The 18,409-nt window shown below is 36.5% G+C and overlaps 1 protein-coding gene across 4 annotated transcripts; it reads left to right on the forward strand.

The window, feature by feature from the left end:
• The first annotated feature begins 9,192 nt into the window (after positions 1 to 9,192).
• On the forward strand, positions 9,193 to 13,656 carry LOC141611847 (eukaryotic translation initiation factor 5B-like). 4 transcript variants are annotated; one of them, XM_074430492.1, is made up of 9 exons: positions 9,281 to 10,468; positions 10,749 to 10,785; positions 11,603 to 11,642; positions 11,792 to 11,892; positions 11,985 to 12,075; positions 12,166 to 12,379; positions 12,510 to 12,569; positions 12,674 to 12,751; positions 12,860 to 13,044. In XM_074430492.1, exons 4-6 carry the CDS (start codon positions 11,852 to 11,854, stop codon positions 12,364 to 12,366), a joined length of 333 nt encoding a protein of 110 aa, XP_074286593.1. In that variant the 5' UTR covers positions 9,281 to 10,468; positions 10,749 to 10,785; positions 11,603 to 11,642; positions 11,792 to 11,851; the 3' UTR covers positions 12,367 to 12,379; positions 12,510 to 12,569; positions 12,674 to 12,751; positions 12,860 to 13,044. The 4 variants fall into 4 exon arrangements, with proteins under 4 accessions (XP_074286592.1, XP_074286593.1, XP_074286591.1 ...); XM_074430493.1 differs by having other exon boundaries at positions 9,327 to 10,468; positions 11,603 to 11,703; XM_074430491.1 differs by adding an exon at positions 13,247 to 13,656 and having other exon boundaries at positions 9,193 to 10,468; positions 10,749 to 11,892; positions 12,860 to 13,110.
• The last annotated feature ends 4,753 nt before the right edge of the window (positions 13,657 to 18,409 follow it).

Here is an 18,409-nt window from a genome sequence, read left to right on the forward strand (position 1 = left end):
CTAATTTGGTTAAGAAAGATTCAAAATAAACTTGGTTTAAAACTTGTTTCAATGAGAACCGATCACGGAACCGAATTCGAAAACTCATCATTTGGTGCTTATTGTGATGACAATGGTGTAGACCATAACTTCTCGGCTCCTAGAACCCCACAACAAAATGGTGTGGTTGAAAGGATGAATAGAACCCTTGAAGGAATGGCTAGAACAATGTTATTATCTAGTAAGTTGCCTAAGAACTTTTGGGCCGAAGCGGTAAATACCGCTTGCTACATTCATAATCGTGTCATGATAAGGAGTATATTGAATAAAACTCCCTATGAGTCGCTACGTGGAAGAAAACCCAACATTTCATATTTTAGATGTTTTGGAAGCAAATGTTTTGTTCATAACAATGGTAAAAACAATTTGGGTAAGTTCGATCCACGTAGTGATGAAGGAGTATTTATTGGGTACTCCGATCATAGCAAGGCCTATAAAGTTTACAATAAACGAACCTTGTTAATTGAAGAAAGCATCCATGTCATTTTTGATGAATCTAGTGTGCTTGGACAGGTACAAAACATGGATGATGATGATGAGGATGAGGATGATGAGTTTGAGATTGGTCTTGTTCGAAAAGACTTCGTGTTCACGGATGAAGAAGCTCCCAAAGACGAATTGCAACAGACACGTAGACTGTCACCTTCAAAGGAGATCAAGCAACTCGGGGGAACACGTAGCACCTCTCGCACTCGATTCTTCTCTAGAAGCAACAGACCCAACGATCGTTGCATCCACCTCCTAATCAAGCAACCCAAAAAAGTGAGGATGAAGAACCTTCCAGGCCAATAGAAACATCCACGTGGATCGATTTTGAGGGGGAACAAGAAACCATTGTTCCAAAGAAGTGGAAACATCAAAGCTCTCATCCACTCACTAATCTCACAAGTGATCTCAACTCGGGAATTCGAACAAGATCATCCGTCAACAATCTCGCTCATCTCAATGAGTATTGTGCCCACAATGCCTTCCTATCTCAAATTGAACCTTCAAATGTAACAGTCGCCTTGACTGATGCAGATTGGTTGCTTGCTATGCAAGAAGAGCTCAATCAATTCAAAAGAAACGAGGTATGGCACTTAGTCCCTAGACCGCCTAATCGTACCGTCATTGGTACTAGGTGGGTCTTTCGCAACAAGCTTGATGACTCGGGAGAAATCGTAAGGAACAAGGCTAGGTTAGTGGTGCAAGGTTATAACCAACAAGAGGGTATTGATTACGATGAAACCTATGCACCGGTAGCTAGACTTGAGGCCATACGATTGCTTATAGCTTTTGCGGCTCACAAAGGCATTAAACTCTTCCAAATGGATGTCAAAACCGCTTTCTTAAATGGATATTTGGAAGAAGATGTCTTTGTAGAGCAACCACCGGGTTTTGAGAACAATGATTTGCCTAACCATGTTTTCAAATTAGACAAAACTCTTTATGGTTTAAAACAAGCACCAAGATGTTGGTATGATCGATTGTCTAAATTTCTTATTGAAAATGGTTTTAAAAGAGGCTCCGTTGACAAAACATTCTTCTTAAAGCAACAGTCCAGTGAACTGTTGGTTGTACAAGTATATGTTGATGACATTATATTTGGTGCAACAAATGAACTCCTTTACTTATATTTTTCGGAACTAATGAAATCGGAGTTTGAAATGAGCATGATGGGTGAGATAGGATTCTTCCTTGGGCTCCAAATTAAGCAATCAAAGGATGGAATCATGATCCATCAACAAAAGTATATTAAGGAAATGCTTAAGAAATTTGGGATGACTAATGGTAAGCCTCATGATACACCTATGGTAGCCGGGTCCAAATTGGACAAAGATGAACTCGGTAAGAATGTTAGTGATAAGGTGTATAGAGGTATGATAGGCTCACTTCTCTACTTGACCGCAAGTCGTCCCGACATTCTCTTTAGTGTTTGTTTATGTGCTAGGTTCCAAGCAAATCCGAAAGAATCACATTTCAAAGCCGTTAAACGAATTCTTCGGTATTTGATTGGAACACAAAATCTTTACTTATGGTACCCTTTACATTGTCCTTTTGATCTTATAGGCTTTTCGGATGCGGACTATGCGGGGTGCACGGTGGATATAAAGAGTACCTCCGGAATTGCAACGTTCTTGGGTCCTTGCTTGACTTCTTGGGCCTCAAAGAAACAAAATACGGTAGCTCTTTCTACGGCCGAAAGTGAGTACGTTAGTGCGGCACATTGTTGCTCTCAACTCCTTTGGGTAAAACAACAACTCTTGGATTTTGGTATTATTTTTGACTCCATTCCTTTAATGTGTGATAATACGAGTGCAATAAATATTTCCAAAAATCCTATTCAACACTCTAAAACCAAACATATTGATATTCGTCACCATTTTATTCGAGATCATGTGGAAAAAGGACATATTAAACTTGTCTTTTGCAAAACCGAAAATCAAATTGCCGATATTTTCACTAAGCCACTTGCAAGAGAACATTTTGAGAAATTTAGGCTAGAAATTGGGTTAATTAATAGCTTGTGATTTTTAATGTGAGTTTTACAAATTTCCTTAATTGATTAAATTAAAATTGGATATATGTTATTAAGTGTTCTAAGTGCATTGACATCATGTTTAGACCAAAAATTGACACCGTATTTGTGAGTCGGTAATCACTCAACCTCATATCTAAATTTACGTTTATTATATGCTACCTTGCGTTTTTATTTCGAGTAATTAAATGTGTTTAAGTTGGGCCAACTACCTCACCTCCCACATTTATTGGGCCATTTACTCCTTCAACCCACCTTCTATTCCTACCCGTCCAAACTTACTAACCCACAAACCATCCATCTCTTCATCTCCCCAAATCCTACCCACTTACCTACCCTTTACCCACCATGGTCAAAACGTCCTTCAATACGAATACCAACCCTTTCAACCACCTTCAAATGGATGTCTCTTATACTCTTCAAATTGCTCAAAATCCTTCATTTTTCAATACCCAAAGACATCACCCTTTCACATTCAATCCACTTATGTTGCAAAGGTCTATGTGAAACAAAGAACCAAACAACTACATGTTCTACATATGCATCAAGAGATGATTGGGAAGTTGGTTAGAAAAACGGAGATAGATGAAATTGAAAATTGAAGTTGGTTGGAAAATTTGAAAAAAAAAAAAAAAAAAAAACGGGAAGGCAATATGCGAAATGTCAAAGTGATTATTGGAAACGAGATAGATGAAATTGAAAACTGCGACGGTCTTGAGAAAAGAAGTAAAGCAAAAATTTTGGAAGAAATTGAAAGGAAGTCACAGTGTATGCGACTGTTGCTATGCTCAAAGGTCAAAGTAGAAAGGAAAGCAACAGTGTATGCAATTGTTGCTACGCTCAGAGGTCAAGATCAAATTTGTCAAAAATTTCATGATATGAAAGCAAAATACAAGAAGTTGATGTTCTTTCATCACATGTTGAGAACTTATATCGGTGCATACCTTGGTAGTTTCAATATACAAAGTCTAATGCAACAGTAGAGATGACTGTGACTCAGACCTTCATTGTCAAACCTTAACCATTTTGCCATCTTCTTTATCCTCAAAACGATGACCAAACTTCCGCACCCTGAATTTGCCCATAATCAAACTTGTCTTTTGCCTTACACCTTTTGTCCCACCATAATTGTGCCCTTCTAAGACATTATTTTCTTTACTTGTTATTTTAATGCTTGGTGGTGTATCTTAAACTTTATTTAGCCATGGTGAACTATGGTTAGACTTTGTTTAATCCGTATGTTTGTGTTGACTTTGTTACCTTGTCACGGTTATATGTGTCTTTTTGTGTTTTCTTGTGGTTATTTGCACTCTAATGCCGTTGACATCCCTATCCTTTTTGATGATGTCAAGAGGGGGAAAAGGTAAACTCATGCTCTTAATCTCCTTGCTATTGATTAACTAATGTCTTGCCTAACCTTCTTAGCTTGATTCTTGTTTTGGGGCAATGTAAAATTGTCATGGTAGTTTGATTCTAGCTTTTGCCTTAGGTAAGGTAATATTGTCCCTTCTCTCATTTGATCTTGCATGCTTAAAATCTTGAATCAAGGTGTTTACATTGCCTATACATTCGTTTGGGGCTTGTCATCATCAAAGGGGGAATTTGTTGGGTTCCTTATGTTGATGATAACATGCCCATTTGATTTGTGTTATCTTAGTTTACCTTTTCAGGATATATGATCATATCAAGCTTGGATTAAGAAGTGTTGAAGTTGTTATTAATCCCATTGTAATAAGTCATGTGTCATCTAATGTACAAGTGAGAAAGTAGAGTATATTAGAGTAATAGAAAACTTGTCCAGACGATCGTTGTTTTTACAAGTAAAAACAATTTGCTTGGATTGTTGCCACAACTCGAGAAACTTGAAGTCCCTTTTTATCTTTCAAAAGCCTTTCACGTGACTCTTATTTTTCAAAAGATAAAAATCAGATTTTTATTAAGGAGGTGGTCTTCAATAAAGAGTGGTTTGAATTATTATTTTCAAAATGTTTCCTCTTTATGCAAATTCAACCCTTTGGCTCTTTAAGAAAACAAAGAATGCTTTTTGCCATTTTAGTGTTAACTTGTCATCATATGACTTGTCTTTTCTCCCTTTGTTTTCTGAATTTGCATGAGCTTTTAAGGTTATTTTTCAAACCATCTTTCCCTATTCTTGCCTTTGCAAAAGAGCCCTCTTTGGTGCAAGTTTTGAGTGGTTGCTATTGCCCTTCACATGTGAGGTCTTTGACCCTTCAAAACCCTAGCAACCCCTTCACTCACCTCCTATATATAAACCGTGTCCCTCCTTCATAAATCCTTAAGACTTTTCTGAAATAATTCTTTCAACTTTGCAAATTGTTTTTAAAGCTTAAAAAACGTGTTTATTTGCAAAATCCTTTAAAAGACTTCAAGTGTCTTCAAGTTGTTACAGTCGTGGCTACTGTTACTTTTCTATACTAAACTCTCTTGCTTATGAATTGTTGATCTTGTAAAAGTTGTCCATCTCTATTCTTTGTTAAGAATGTGTTAGTGGAAACTTGATCCTATAACATTCTAAGTGTGTTAGTAGAGTTTAGGACGGAGTAGTCTTTAACTCTTGACAACCGGAGTAGGTTGTGAGTTGGCAACCGGAGTAGGTTGCGAGTTAGCTTGTCATAAGAACGGAGTAGTTCTTGTACTAGCTTTACAACCGGAGTAGGTTGGTGTCTTTTATTGTAAGGGTCTTTTAGTTGTCGGAGTAGATCACTAAAAGAAAAGCAATAAAAAGGTAGATTGGACGTAGGCACTTGAGTATTTGCCGAACCAATTCAAAAATCTCGTGTTCATTGTTTTTACTTTATTTCCGCTGCAATTTACTTTGTTTGTTTTGCTTTGCTTTGCTTAACCTTAGAAGTAACAGTTCATCATACTGTCGCATTTGGTCTGCAGTCATATTCCACAAACTGAGACAAATAGATACAGTCAGAACGATTGTTGCTTTCATATTTCAGCAAACATTCATCGTGATACTTGTTTAGTTTTTCAATATTATCCAAAGTATCTCCTAATCTCTTTTGTCCTCGTAACTCACTTTAATTCAATAAAGTTGAAGTTATAAATTTTTTAAAATAGTACCTAATTCACCCCCTCCCCCTCTTAGGTACTTGAATCCATAAACTCAACAATTTGATTTAGAAATTAAGGATAAAAAGGGTGCTGAAAATTATGTTGCTGATCACCTTAGTAGAATTATTCATGATAAAGAAGTGTTAAATCATTCATCTGACTTATTTCCTGATGAACAATTGTAAGCATTGCATAATACTTCACCTTGGTATGCTGATATCGTTAATTATCTAGTTTCAAAAGACTTTCCTAAAGATTTGACCAAGGCTCAGAAGGATAAAATTAAATTTGATTCAAGACATTATATCTGGGACGACCCGTACTTGTTTAAAATATGCTCTGACAATATTATGAGAAGATGTGTGTCTGACCATGAAATTAAATCCATTCTCGAATTTTTTCATTCATTTGAGTGTGGGGGTCATTTCGGTCCTAAAAGAACAGCTCATAAAGTTTTAGAGTGTGGATTCTTTTGGCCTTCTTTGCATAAGGATGCTTATTTATTTGTGAAATCTTGTGATAGATGTCAGCGTACAGGTAATATTTTTAAGAGAGACCAAATGCCTCTTACTTCCATCTTTGTGTATAATGTATTTGATGTTTGGGGTATAGATTTCATGGGACCATTTCCCTCTTCATGGAAATACTTATATCCTCTTAACCGTTGATTATGTTTCTAAATGGGTAGAGGCTAAGGCAACTCGGACTAATGATTCTAAGGTGGTGGCTGAGTTGTTAGAAATCAGATTTTTAATAGGTTTGGTGTTCCTAGGGCTATGATCAGTGATAGAGGGACTCACTTTTGTAACCGTATTCTCGCGGCTTTGTTTAGGAAGTACCGTGTCACTCATAAGGTTTCTACTGCCTACCACCCTCAAACTAACGGTCAAGCCGAGGTTTCTAATAGAGAAATAAAATCTATCTTGGAGAAAGTTGTGAACCCGAATAGAAAAGATTGGAGTATCCGATTAGATGATGCACTATGCACTATGGTCTATGGGCTTATAGGACTGCGTATAAAACTCCAATTGGAATGTCTCCTTACCGTTTTGTGTACGGAAAAGCTTGTCACCTTCCTGTAGAATTAGAACATAAAGCATTTTGGGCTATCAAAAGGTGTAACTTTGATTATGAAAAATATGTTGCTAACAGGAAATTGGAGATTCAGGAATTGGAAGAAATTAGAAACGATGCTTATGAAAATTCTAGGATTTACAAAGAGAAAACAAAGGCATATCATGATAAATTGTTATCTAGGAAAAGTTTTAACATTGGTGACAAAGTGTTGTTGTATAATTCTAGATTAAGACTTTTTCCTGGGAAACTTAGATCAAGGTGATCCTATTTATGATGACTGAGAAAAAGCATTATGTCGAGCCACAACATAAAATAAGGCGCTTCTTGGGAGGCAACCCAAGCTTAAATTTTATTGCTTTCATGTTAGTTTACTTTTATATGCTTTCTTATCTAGTAAGTCGAGTCGGCTTAAGTGCCTCCCTGAGTTTTGCAACCTTTGTAAGGGGATGTTAATAGTGTCGGTTGCACAAAAAAAAATTAGAATAAAGTACAGAATAAAAATTGCTGCTACTTTCTAGATATTTATTCCTCCATATTTCACTTGTCTTGGTCGAGAGTTCATATTTTGCAGGAATAAGGATGTCCATAGCTACTGGGCTGATTATACAATAAGAAGATGCTTCTGCCTTTTTGCCTTATTACGTGCTGTGGTCAGAGGTCAAGATATTTAAATGGGCTGAAACAATCATGTGGAGTACTTGCTTTCTGATTCTATGCTACTGGTGCTACTGCCAGCGTATGATCCTGCCAGCTTGGGTTGCTTCTATTCAAACAATATTGGAGCATCTTGCTGTGACTGCTCATTTGAATCCGCTAAGTGCCTCATTCCCTCCTATTCTTATTATATTATAGGCTAAACTTGTCATCAAGATATCCATTTTGACATTGAGGACGATGTCGAGTTTAAGTGTGGGGGAGAGGTAAAGTTCTGTTAATAATTTTGAAAAAACATTGTGCTGAAACTTGTGGTTTTTGATGCTGAAAGAAGAGTTGGCGGGTTGCCATGTGGAGTTTTTGTTGCACTTGCAGGTTGTTTTAAATTTGGATATGACTATTTGTAGGGGAGATGGTGTCAAAATTTTGTCAGAATTAGTGCTTGAAGGAAGTAATAAACCTGTGTTCTTATTGGACTAACTAGAGAAGGGAAGTCGACGATAAACTCTAATCTAACATGTTTTCAAAAATTTAACTATTACTTTAACTTAACTAAAAAAATAATAATTTGAAGTCGTGTATACAAGAGTTTTTCCTCCCGATTGAACTTGGAATGATCAATTTTTTCTTAACATATGTGTTTTAAGTCTCTTTTAAATTTAAATTACAAGTAAACTATAAAGAATAACACTTACTTTGGCTACCTTGTTTACACTTTCCGTTGACTCTAGAGTGTGGGAGCGTAAGCCGGTCTTATTACCCAACTTACTTTCGTAGGTGACTCCTAATTAGGGCTTCAGGGAGATTACTTGACCTCAATTCTATCCGGTGCCCGAGTAATTAGATCCTTAGGGGAACCTAGTCAATGTACTAGGAGAATGCCTAATGACTTGTCCGGATGGGCGGTATCCATTGGTCGAAAACTCGCTACAAGGGTCACTGGATAGACTGCCAAGTTTGGGAAATTGAAAGTTGCTGGAAAGTTAAAGTGTTTGGAAAGTTGAACAATTGTGACAAATGAAAGTGCGAATCCTTGTTATTGTATTATGGTGGTAGTTTAATTGAGGGACGAGTACACTTGAATGCTCGGGAGAACGATCCTCGTACTACACTTGTACAGAAAGTAAATCCCCTTTCCCTTAAGACCTTAAATTGCTGAAACCCACCTCTACGAGTCAATACACTTGCACACGAGCACAAAGGTAGTTGGACCGAGTGTGAAGGATAAAAAGTTTATTTCTAACTTAAATTTAGAAGCGGTTTAAAACATCATATGTTTAATTAATCGGTTGTATAGTTTGTAGTGGAGGAAGAACTTAGTATATGTTACCAACTTATTAAAAAAAAAAAGATTTCAAAAAAAAAAATTAATAAAAAAAATGTTTTAGTTTGTCGTCGATTGTACCTACGTTGGTTAATCTAAAATCTTTGAGGTTAATCTTTTGAGCCGATATTTTTAGCTTATGATTTGTCATTGCCGAGGACGGCAATAGTCTAAGTGTGGGGGAATTTGATAAGCTCATTTTTATACGTATTTTTACCCCTTTAATATCATATTTTTTAATGTCGTCTTTCGTATTTTTAAGCTAAATACTATACTATTGGGAGTCTTGAGTTTGTACTTCGTCTTGTATTTTTTTTACGCTAAATCGAGTTTGTAATATCTATGCTAAGTTATTTAGCGGTAGCCCATTTATATCGAGGGTCAATTACGACTAAGTTCGTAATATATGTTTACAGGGCCGTGGAGCAAGTATATGTAAAATGGACCAAGGAACAAAATATGAAGCAAATCTTAGAAAATAAAGAAGCAAGCACGTACGTAAACAAACAAAAATTCACAGCCCATCATTGATTGAATAGAAGGACGGCAGCACTAATATGAATACGGAATTACGGAGCCGTATAGGGACGACATCAGACATATAGAGAATAGTCAGTGGACAAGATCAACAAAAGCACAGCATAAGAAAAACGTCATCCTTATCGCATAGAGAACACAGCCCACAAGTAGTTAAAGAGGAGTATTTACACAAGTAAATACTCGCATGAATTGATGGTGGAAGAAGAAGAACGAGCTATTAAACTGAGTAACGCCCGCATCCGAATGGTAGAAAACCCTCCAATTTAATATGGAGCAGTTATTGGAATTGAGGAAGAGGCGTTCTAGGGTTCATATTTCGACTTAAATAAACCCAGATTGTACTCCCAAGAAGGAGAATCAGATGAGGAGCCGCAAAGACAGAGGACGAGGATCCGAGCGCTAGTCGAAGATTCCGACGCCAATTTCTATCCGTTTACCATGAGATTTCTCTACCCTTATCTTATCTTTATTGTTTTTATTATTAGTAATATGAACTAATTTATCATTAGGAGTATGTAATCGACTATTTGGTATTGTGGTTTATGAGATTAGTTCTTGTTTTGAATGATTAATTCGTCTTTTGGGTATTTATTCAAGGTTCATAATTTGGCTTTTAAATTCATGTTTATCAGTTTAGTTTGTCTGAGGTATTACCATGAATCTATTGTCAAATTGATAATAGTGTTGATTAGGTTGCAGTCTAATCTTGATCGCTAGAATCTTGTTTAATAATGCCGTCTTATAGAGTTGCAGCTTACTGGCTCTGTAAGATTTAATTGATTGGTTTTCTTAATGCGATTAAATTTATTGATTTAATACGTGCTTACATGGTTGAGTACTTGAGTCTATATAATTTAGTTAGGATTAAACTTGCGTAGGTTAACGGGGTTTAACGAGTAAGAACGATAAAACTAGTAGTTTGCTTGCTTACAAGGGATTAGCTAGTTTTTTTTTTTTGGTGAGATGTGTGTATATATATATATAGGGTCGGGGTCAGGTACGAACTAAAGTTCAGTACGAACCGTACGAACTAAGACTATAACACTGTATTTCCCGCAAGAAAGTCAACAGCTATAATAAAATTAACCCCTTTTCCTTTCCTATTCCGTACACTCCCCGACCTCCCTTCGCTCTCCTCTCTCATCATTTATCCTCACCTGCTGTCGCCGCCGGCAGCGAGATACGACGACACCGGCTGATCACCGGCGACCAGTGGCGCATCTCCATCTTTGGTACGTATCTTTGGTCACCATGATCTCCATTTTTTCCTGCCTTTTCTCCACCGGTGAACACCACCAGCAATTGATTTCTCCAGTTCATCGGCGATTAATAATAAATCCACTAATTAATTTCGCCATTATACATCATACAGATCTCCGGCATTAAATTCATTTGATCGCCGGTCATTTTTTTTTCTATCCTTTCATTATTTTTTTTCTTTCTCTCTAATTAGGTTTATATTACAGTTTGTGAAATGATGAAATTATTGTTGTTGAAATTGCGAAAATGCAGGAAATTTTGCGGACGACGTTTGGATCGAATATTTGAGGTATGGTTTTGAATCGTAAAATGATCTGGATGATTAGCTAAGTTTGAATTATAGCTTGTTTTGTTGAAATTTGAGGTTGGTGTAGATGGAATGCGTAATTAATTGATGGCTTTATTCACGATTTTGATGCACTTTGCTTAACTGAGATGAAATATAGTTATTTGTCTGAGACTGAAGCTGAACTATGCTGTCTTTTTGCTGTTGATGCTCTTATGATGGGTGTGTTTAAGCTTTAGATGTTCTCGGTATCTAATTTGTAATCCATGTTTGCGAGAAAATGGTTTTAATCAGGAAAATATTTGCATCTGGGACGTAAAACTGGTGTGATTCCACTGATTTGCTTGCTAGTCCCTTTCGTTCCTAGGGTCGTGCACATTTGTTGTACTCCAAACGATTGTATCCCAAATTATGCACGTCGAGATATACTCCGCATTTATGTTTTCTGGAGCACTTGGATCAATTGTGATACTGTGGACAAACATGAGTATTGAGTAAGAATTGTTTGAATGTGTATTGATTACTAGATACATACCATTAACTTCCTAGATACACTCTTTTAAGCTATTAGATACATATATTTAGTTTGTTAGATACATTTATTTAAATTACTAGATACATACCTTTAACTTGCTAGATACACTCCTTTAAGTTACTAGATAAATACCTTTAGGGTGCTGGATACACTCTTTTAAATTACTAGATGCATACCTTTATCAAGGTAGATACACTTTTTTAAGCTACTAAATACATATATTTAGCTTGCTAGATACATTTCTTAAAATTACTAGATACATACATTTAATTTACTGGAGTGCAGGGGTGCGAGCTCGGAGACGGAGACGATGCTGCTGTTACTGGTTCATTCTTGTTTTATTTGTTAATTATCTAATTTCTGATTTTAATACGAGGCTCACCAATGTAATTAACTGTAATCTAAGATTATTTTGCCATTTTATAGATTGTTGGATTCATGTTCATTGTTAATTAAATTGTCATCCCCTTGTAGATTGTTACACAGTTCAAGGAACAAGGTCTAAATACTTAATTATATTACAAAAACAAAGAAATGGGGGAAACCTTCGGCATTGTACCTACTAGTGTAATCAGGTACCATAATTCTGCAAGTTTGAGAGCTAATTTGAGAATGAAGTATGATTATTCTTTGTTTTAACTTATACTTTGTTGTCGACGCTTGGCAGTGGAGAAGGTATTCCTGATATCTTGTTGTTGTTAGTTAAATGGTCGGAAAAGACAATGATTGAGAAACTTACATTCAGCAACAAAGTGCAGGTTTTTATTCTTTATAATTCCTCTGTCTCATTAATATGCACTCCTACTTGAAAATCCGATTTCTCTTTATTGAGGTTGTTATTTTTTCAGTGCACTGTACTGGAGGTTAAGGTTATCGAGGGCCATGGAATAACCATAGATGCTATGTTGGTAAATGGTGTTCTCCGTGTAGGAGATCAGATTGTTGTTTGTGGCATGCAGGTAACCTACTGTTGCCTGCTTTTGCCAATTTATCATTTGCAGGGCCCAATTGTTACCACTATCCGCGCTCTCTTAACGGCTCGCCCCTGAACTCAGAGTCAAGGTAAGTTAAATCACCATTAGAGCCTTTAGTCCAGCTTAAAATCCATTGATCTGTTTGTAGTTCGAGTTTTTACTCCGTTTATGATATTGTCAGTGTGTATTTACTGATGCTCTGTTGTCTGTACTTCTAGGGAACATATCTGCATCATAAGGAGATCAAGGCTGCGCAAGGAATCAAAATAACTGCACAGGTATATGCTGTATAACTTGGGAATTGTGGTACATCCCAACTAAGTTTTCTTTTTGGGTTCCAACACGCTGCCTTTTTAATCTTTTTCCCCCTCTAATTATTCAGGCATATGTACAACAGCTGGAAAATAGCCGACTTAAGCTAACCCAGCTTGAGCAAGAGCTTCAATGGGCCCGACAGCAGGTTTACTCTCTGACCATTCTATTGCTTTTTTAAAAGCTTTACTTTCCTCAGTTCATCACAATTATAGTTGCTCATGCGTCAGGCTCTTCATGATTCTTTGTCTTGCAGGGAGTCTTCATTTCAAGTTCTGGGGATCAGTCACAGACAATTGGTGGAAATGGCACGATTCTTATTTTGTGTTATGTGGTTTATCTATATTGCATTTTTTTTTCTTCTTGCTCATGGTTCAAAAACAAAGAAAACTTGGTGTACCTGTCAAATTGGTTGTCATTGCCAGTTCATTTCCCTAAAAAGCGGTGTGGGTCTTGTAGATTTTAACAAGTCTAGCTTGAAGAATGATGATCTATTGTTCAAAAATGGTAGACACCCCATTTCCCATCCCATATTCTGCATTTTCATCATTTTTAAGAGTAATTATTTAATACTCGCTACTCTTGATTACCAGTCTTATGATATTCCTATTCCATCCACCTTTTATAATTTCCTTCTGTTTAGATACGTATGTAGGTATGCTTTCGAAAAGGTTTATTTCGGCAGGAGATTTCTGACCAGAGTGAAGAATTAATTAGTGTATGACTTGAGTGATCGAAGACGATGAGACGAAAGTAGACAAGGTGTATTTAGCATGTCATAAATGCGTATCTACCAAGGTAAAGAAGTGTATCTAGCATATCAGAGATGTGTATCTAGAAAGGTAAATGAGTGTATCTAGCATGATAGAGATGTGTATTTAGCAAGGTAAAAGAGTGTATCTAACTAGCTATATGTGTGTATCTAGTAACTTACAGAAGTGTATCTAGCTAGATAAATGTATTTATATAGTAACATAAAGGGAGTGTATCTAGCTAGCTACAATTATTTGTCTTTCGTGACAATGAAATCGACCAAACTTATGATTTTGTTAATGTTAGTCTGTTTTGTTATGTGATATTAGTTTTACCATTTTTTGATTGAAATCTTCGATAAAATGCAAATAAAAGTTTTACACTCCAAAATTGAGTGTCCTCAAATTACTGATTATGGTTATAATTAGGTTAAGCTTGGATGAGATGGTAACTAGATATGCACAAACATAAGGTAATACACCAATCAAAGTGCGCGTAAATGGCGTATAAGTTAGTTGTTGAAATTACTTAAACTGGTTTTTCAAGTAATATTTTATGTATCTAGACTACTATTTTACGTATTTAAGTAGTTCTTACGGTTTGCATCATAATATATATCTAGAAAGGTAAAGACATGTATCTAAAAGAGTGTATCTATCTATCAAGGTAAAGGCTTGTGTATCTAGCAAGGTAAATAAGTTTATCTAGCTAGGTAAAGAAGTGTATTTAGCAAGATAAAAGAGTGTATTTAACAAAGTAAATGAGTGTATCTAGCAAGATAAAAGAGTTATCTAGCTTGCTAGAGATGTGTATCTAGCAAGGTAAATTTATGTATCTAGCAAGGTAAAAGAGTGTATGTAGCTTGTTAGAGGAGTGTATCTAGCAAGGTAGTTGTTCGAAATCTTTAAATGAGTTGATGAGATTGCACAATGAATGTTCAATACGGTATGTCTTCTTTATATTCTTATTTTATAGGTCATTAATTAATACTCTTACTACTTTTTGCTAATTATGTCGATTAACCAAAATACAATCAATTTTATTTTATTTTATTTTACCAACATATTATAGTAAAATACTTTGCCTATGATTATGGAAGATGGAGTGATTATATTATTCTCGAATTGAGTACCAAACAATTTAAAAATGACGTCAAATGTTAAGTTAGTGACGTGATTGTCGAGAAAGTGTTACAAATAACGATACATTAAAGAATTGATGTTTGATGATAAACAAATCACCATTTTTATTGTATATGACACATTATGACATTACACAACAGGGGCAGTTGCCATGAAATTATAATATCAGAATTGTAGAGGTGGGACGACTAGTCAGATACACAAATTAGTGAAGTCAGGTACACAAATTAGTATACCTAGATACACGAGTCAATTTGTGTATCGATAGCACGATACTCGTGTACCTGGGGTAGTATTACGTGTATCCAGAAACCACTAGGCACCCCTTCAGCCTCCACTACTCACCACTCAGATTGATGACATCCACTATCATCCCCACGAGCACTGCCACACTCTCGGTCCCTCACCCGACCACTACCACCCTGGCATCGTGAGAGCTCCGGCGACGACCCCAACTGGCCACCCCAACTCTGACACATTTTCCCATATCACCAAACAACCCTAATTCCGACACACTATCCCCTTCCCCGACAACCACTGCACGATGCCATCCACCACCATTCGCCCCCAGTCCCATTACTTGCACAGAGGCCCACAAAACAAATGAATCACCACCAGGACCACTACATCGGTCTCGCCGCTATAACCACCACACAAACGCCGTTGCCGCAAACTATCAGCACCATTACCACCACCGATTAAGTCAGACTTACCCAACGAGAACATTTCTCGACTCGAAATCTTCCGAATAAGTCATTAATGTGATTATTTTTTTTCCAAATCTAGTTCCTTTTTAGTAGATTCAGGATTTACTCATTTTTTTATTTTATTAAAATACAAATCATAAATTTAAAGAACTGATGAAGAATTTATTAAAAATTATTTTCCATATAACCTTGTCAGACAATTGCGGTTTAGATGAACCGATTATGGCGGAGACTGACTTCATTTGTGATGGTGGTAGCCAGCGACGGAGATGGAATGAAAAGAAGAAGTAAAAGGACGAAAATAGGAGGGGTGATTCGCCGGTGATAGTGGAGTTGGGGTGACGCACCGACGAGTTTGATGCCGGAGCTCCGGCAACATGACGATGGATAAGCATTAGGAATAAGAAGGCTAAGTGTTGGACTGGGGGTTTGCAGGAATAGGGAGGAGAGAGATAATGAGTGAATGTCGGAGTGTGAGTTAGTTGATCTAGTGGTAGATTTTTAGTTCGTAAGTTCGCACCGAACTTTAGGTTCGCACAGGATCCTATATATATATATATATATATATATATATATATATATATATATATATATATATATATATATATATATATATATATATATATTAAAGCGATCATATGGCCCAGGCCCGCTAGCCCGACCCGGCCCAGCCCGATTTTCCACCGGGCTCGGGCCTCGATTTTAGGCCCGAAAAGTCCACGACCTGAAGCCCGTGGCCCGATTCAATATAATAGGGTCGGGTTTGGGCCGTCTTTACGGCCCGAATTTTGGCCCGGCCCGGCCCGAACATATGCAAAATTTACGAATATGTACAATTTAAGAATGTTAATAAGTATTTAGTAAAATAATTAACCAATCAATTGTTGTATTTTAAATAAGCCGTAGTCACTTGTTTACATGTATTAGTTTGATAAGACTTAGTATTTTCCTTTACCGGTATTTATATGATAAAAAACTGAGCTAATGATTTTGTATCATACTAGTGCCGATAAATTGTTTACCATTATCGGCGTGCTAAGTCAATTTTTTTGAGCCTAAAGAACAACAAATATCAAATCAACTACAACACTACAACAACATACAGTGAGCACCACACTAAAATATATTATTACACTACAAAAAAATGTGCATTTAGTTTGTATGAGTCACATCAAGCACTAGGTTCATAAAAGCTACATTAAGTTACTACTTCTTAATTTACAATACTCGAAAAAATCACATAATTCTATATGAAAATTTTGATAACAAATACATAAAGTATCTAACTTTATAATGAGGATTTTAAAACTTATTTAAAGAGGGAAACTATTTAGCCCGAATTGGCCCGATGCCCGCTTTAGCCCGCATGGGCCGGGTTTGGGCCGATAAAATAGGCCCGCACTTGTAGCCCGACTCGACCCGACCCACACACTTGGGCTTAATTTAATGCTTGAGCCCGGCCCAAACCCGACCCGGCCCGGCCCATGATCACTCTATATATATATATATATATATATATATATATATATATATATATATATATATATATATATATATATATATATATATATATATATATATATATAGAATTAGGATCCTGTACGAACTAAAAGTTCGGTGCGAACTTACGAACTGATTAATAACCCTTAGATTAAGAATATCTACGGTCCCCTCTTTACACCCCAATTGCTCCTGTTAACCCATTTACCCCAACCTAACCCCCAACCTTCTCCCTTATCCTCTCGCATCCCACCTATCCCATGATGTCAGTGTTCACAACCTCGCCGGAGCACGCCGCATTTGTCGCCGGCGCACCAACTCTGCAACCGAGGATCTCACACAACATACATATTTTGTCTCATCTTCACACTATAATCGTCGTCGGCTTGCTGGCCGTACAACTACCATAATTAGAGTCATTATCGGTCGTAATGGACCTTATTTGACTCGAAATCTCCCGATAATTTCATTAATGCGGTTTGTTTTTTATATTCTTCTCTGTTTGTTTTTTAATGTTTGGTTTTGGGTCGCCATGGAGAGAGGGGGGTGTTGGAGTGGTGATTCCGTGCTGGTCATAGGGACGACGATGCTTATGTGATGTTATGTTTATGATTTAGTGCAATGTTAGTGATTGCGGTGATTGTAGGGATGCGAAATGGAGGTTGCCGATGAGGGTGAGGGAGCCTGTGAGGTTGGGTTATATGACAAGGCTCCGGCGACTGGTAATGGGGTGGTGGTAGGGATTTGAATGTTCACTCATTTCTTCTGAATTTTATGAATTGAGATTGTAAATCTACAGCAATCTAAGAGGAGTTTCAAAAATCTAGGTACGCAAGGCTTTATGTCGGAGAATTTCGAAATTAGAAAATGTTTTCACTGGCCAAAATTAATGTTTTCACTGGCCAACGTAGAAGGGGTCATATGGAGAGTAAGGTCCTATATACCCACCGACGAAGAAGGGATTCACAGTTGTTTGGCCTATAAAGACTAGTCTTAATTTTAGTTTTAGAGGAAGATCCCATCAACTTTATCTTAATACATTTCAAGTGAACTAATATCTAGCATGCGAGAATGAATAAACTAAGATGATGGCTTAAAATAGAGTGACATCTTTATGTCCATGATAACTAACATCCAAACTATATAAGTCAATTTTCATGCATATAAGTAGGTGGTTTGGTTTAGGCGGAATATGATGCACTAATTATCATGCGAAGAAAAGCAACAAGAATGGAAAAACGTAAAACAAAAAAAAAAAGTCCTAGTGTGGCCTATCTACCAAAAATGAACATAAATACAACTTTGAAATCCTTCCTAGGACTCGAGAAGCTTGTCTTGATGTTCCATCTTGGTCCATGTAGCGGGAGTGAGCAATCCAATCTCCATCTTTAGTCTTCTCAAAATTACAATTAATAAATTAAAAAATAAACCTATTTACATTCTAATTTCAAAAACATAATACTAAAGAAAACCAAAGGAGATTCGAGATCTCAAAATTACATCAAGATTATGTTTCCATCATTACGAAAACATAATCAACTAAGGCCACACTAGGTAATACCAAATTACAACCGATTGCAAAAATACGTAAATAAACCATTCAACAATTCATACAACTAAATAACATGCATCAACAATAAATTAATCATTCAAGACATAATTCCTTAATTATGTAGAGTAATTTATCCAAACCACCTATTTTAA

Source organism: Silene latifolia, chromosome 11, assembly GCF_048544455.1.
Source record: "Silene latifolia isolate original U9 population chromosome 11, ASM4854445v1, whole genome shotgun sequence".
NCBI lineage: Eukaryota > Viridiplantae > Streptophyta > Magnoliopsida > Caryophyllales > Caryophyllaceae > Silene > Silene latifolia.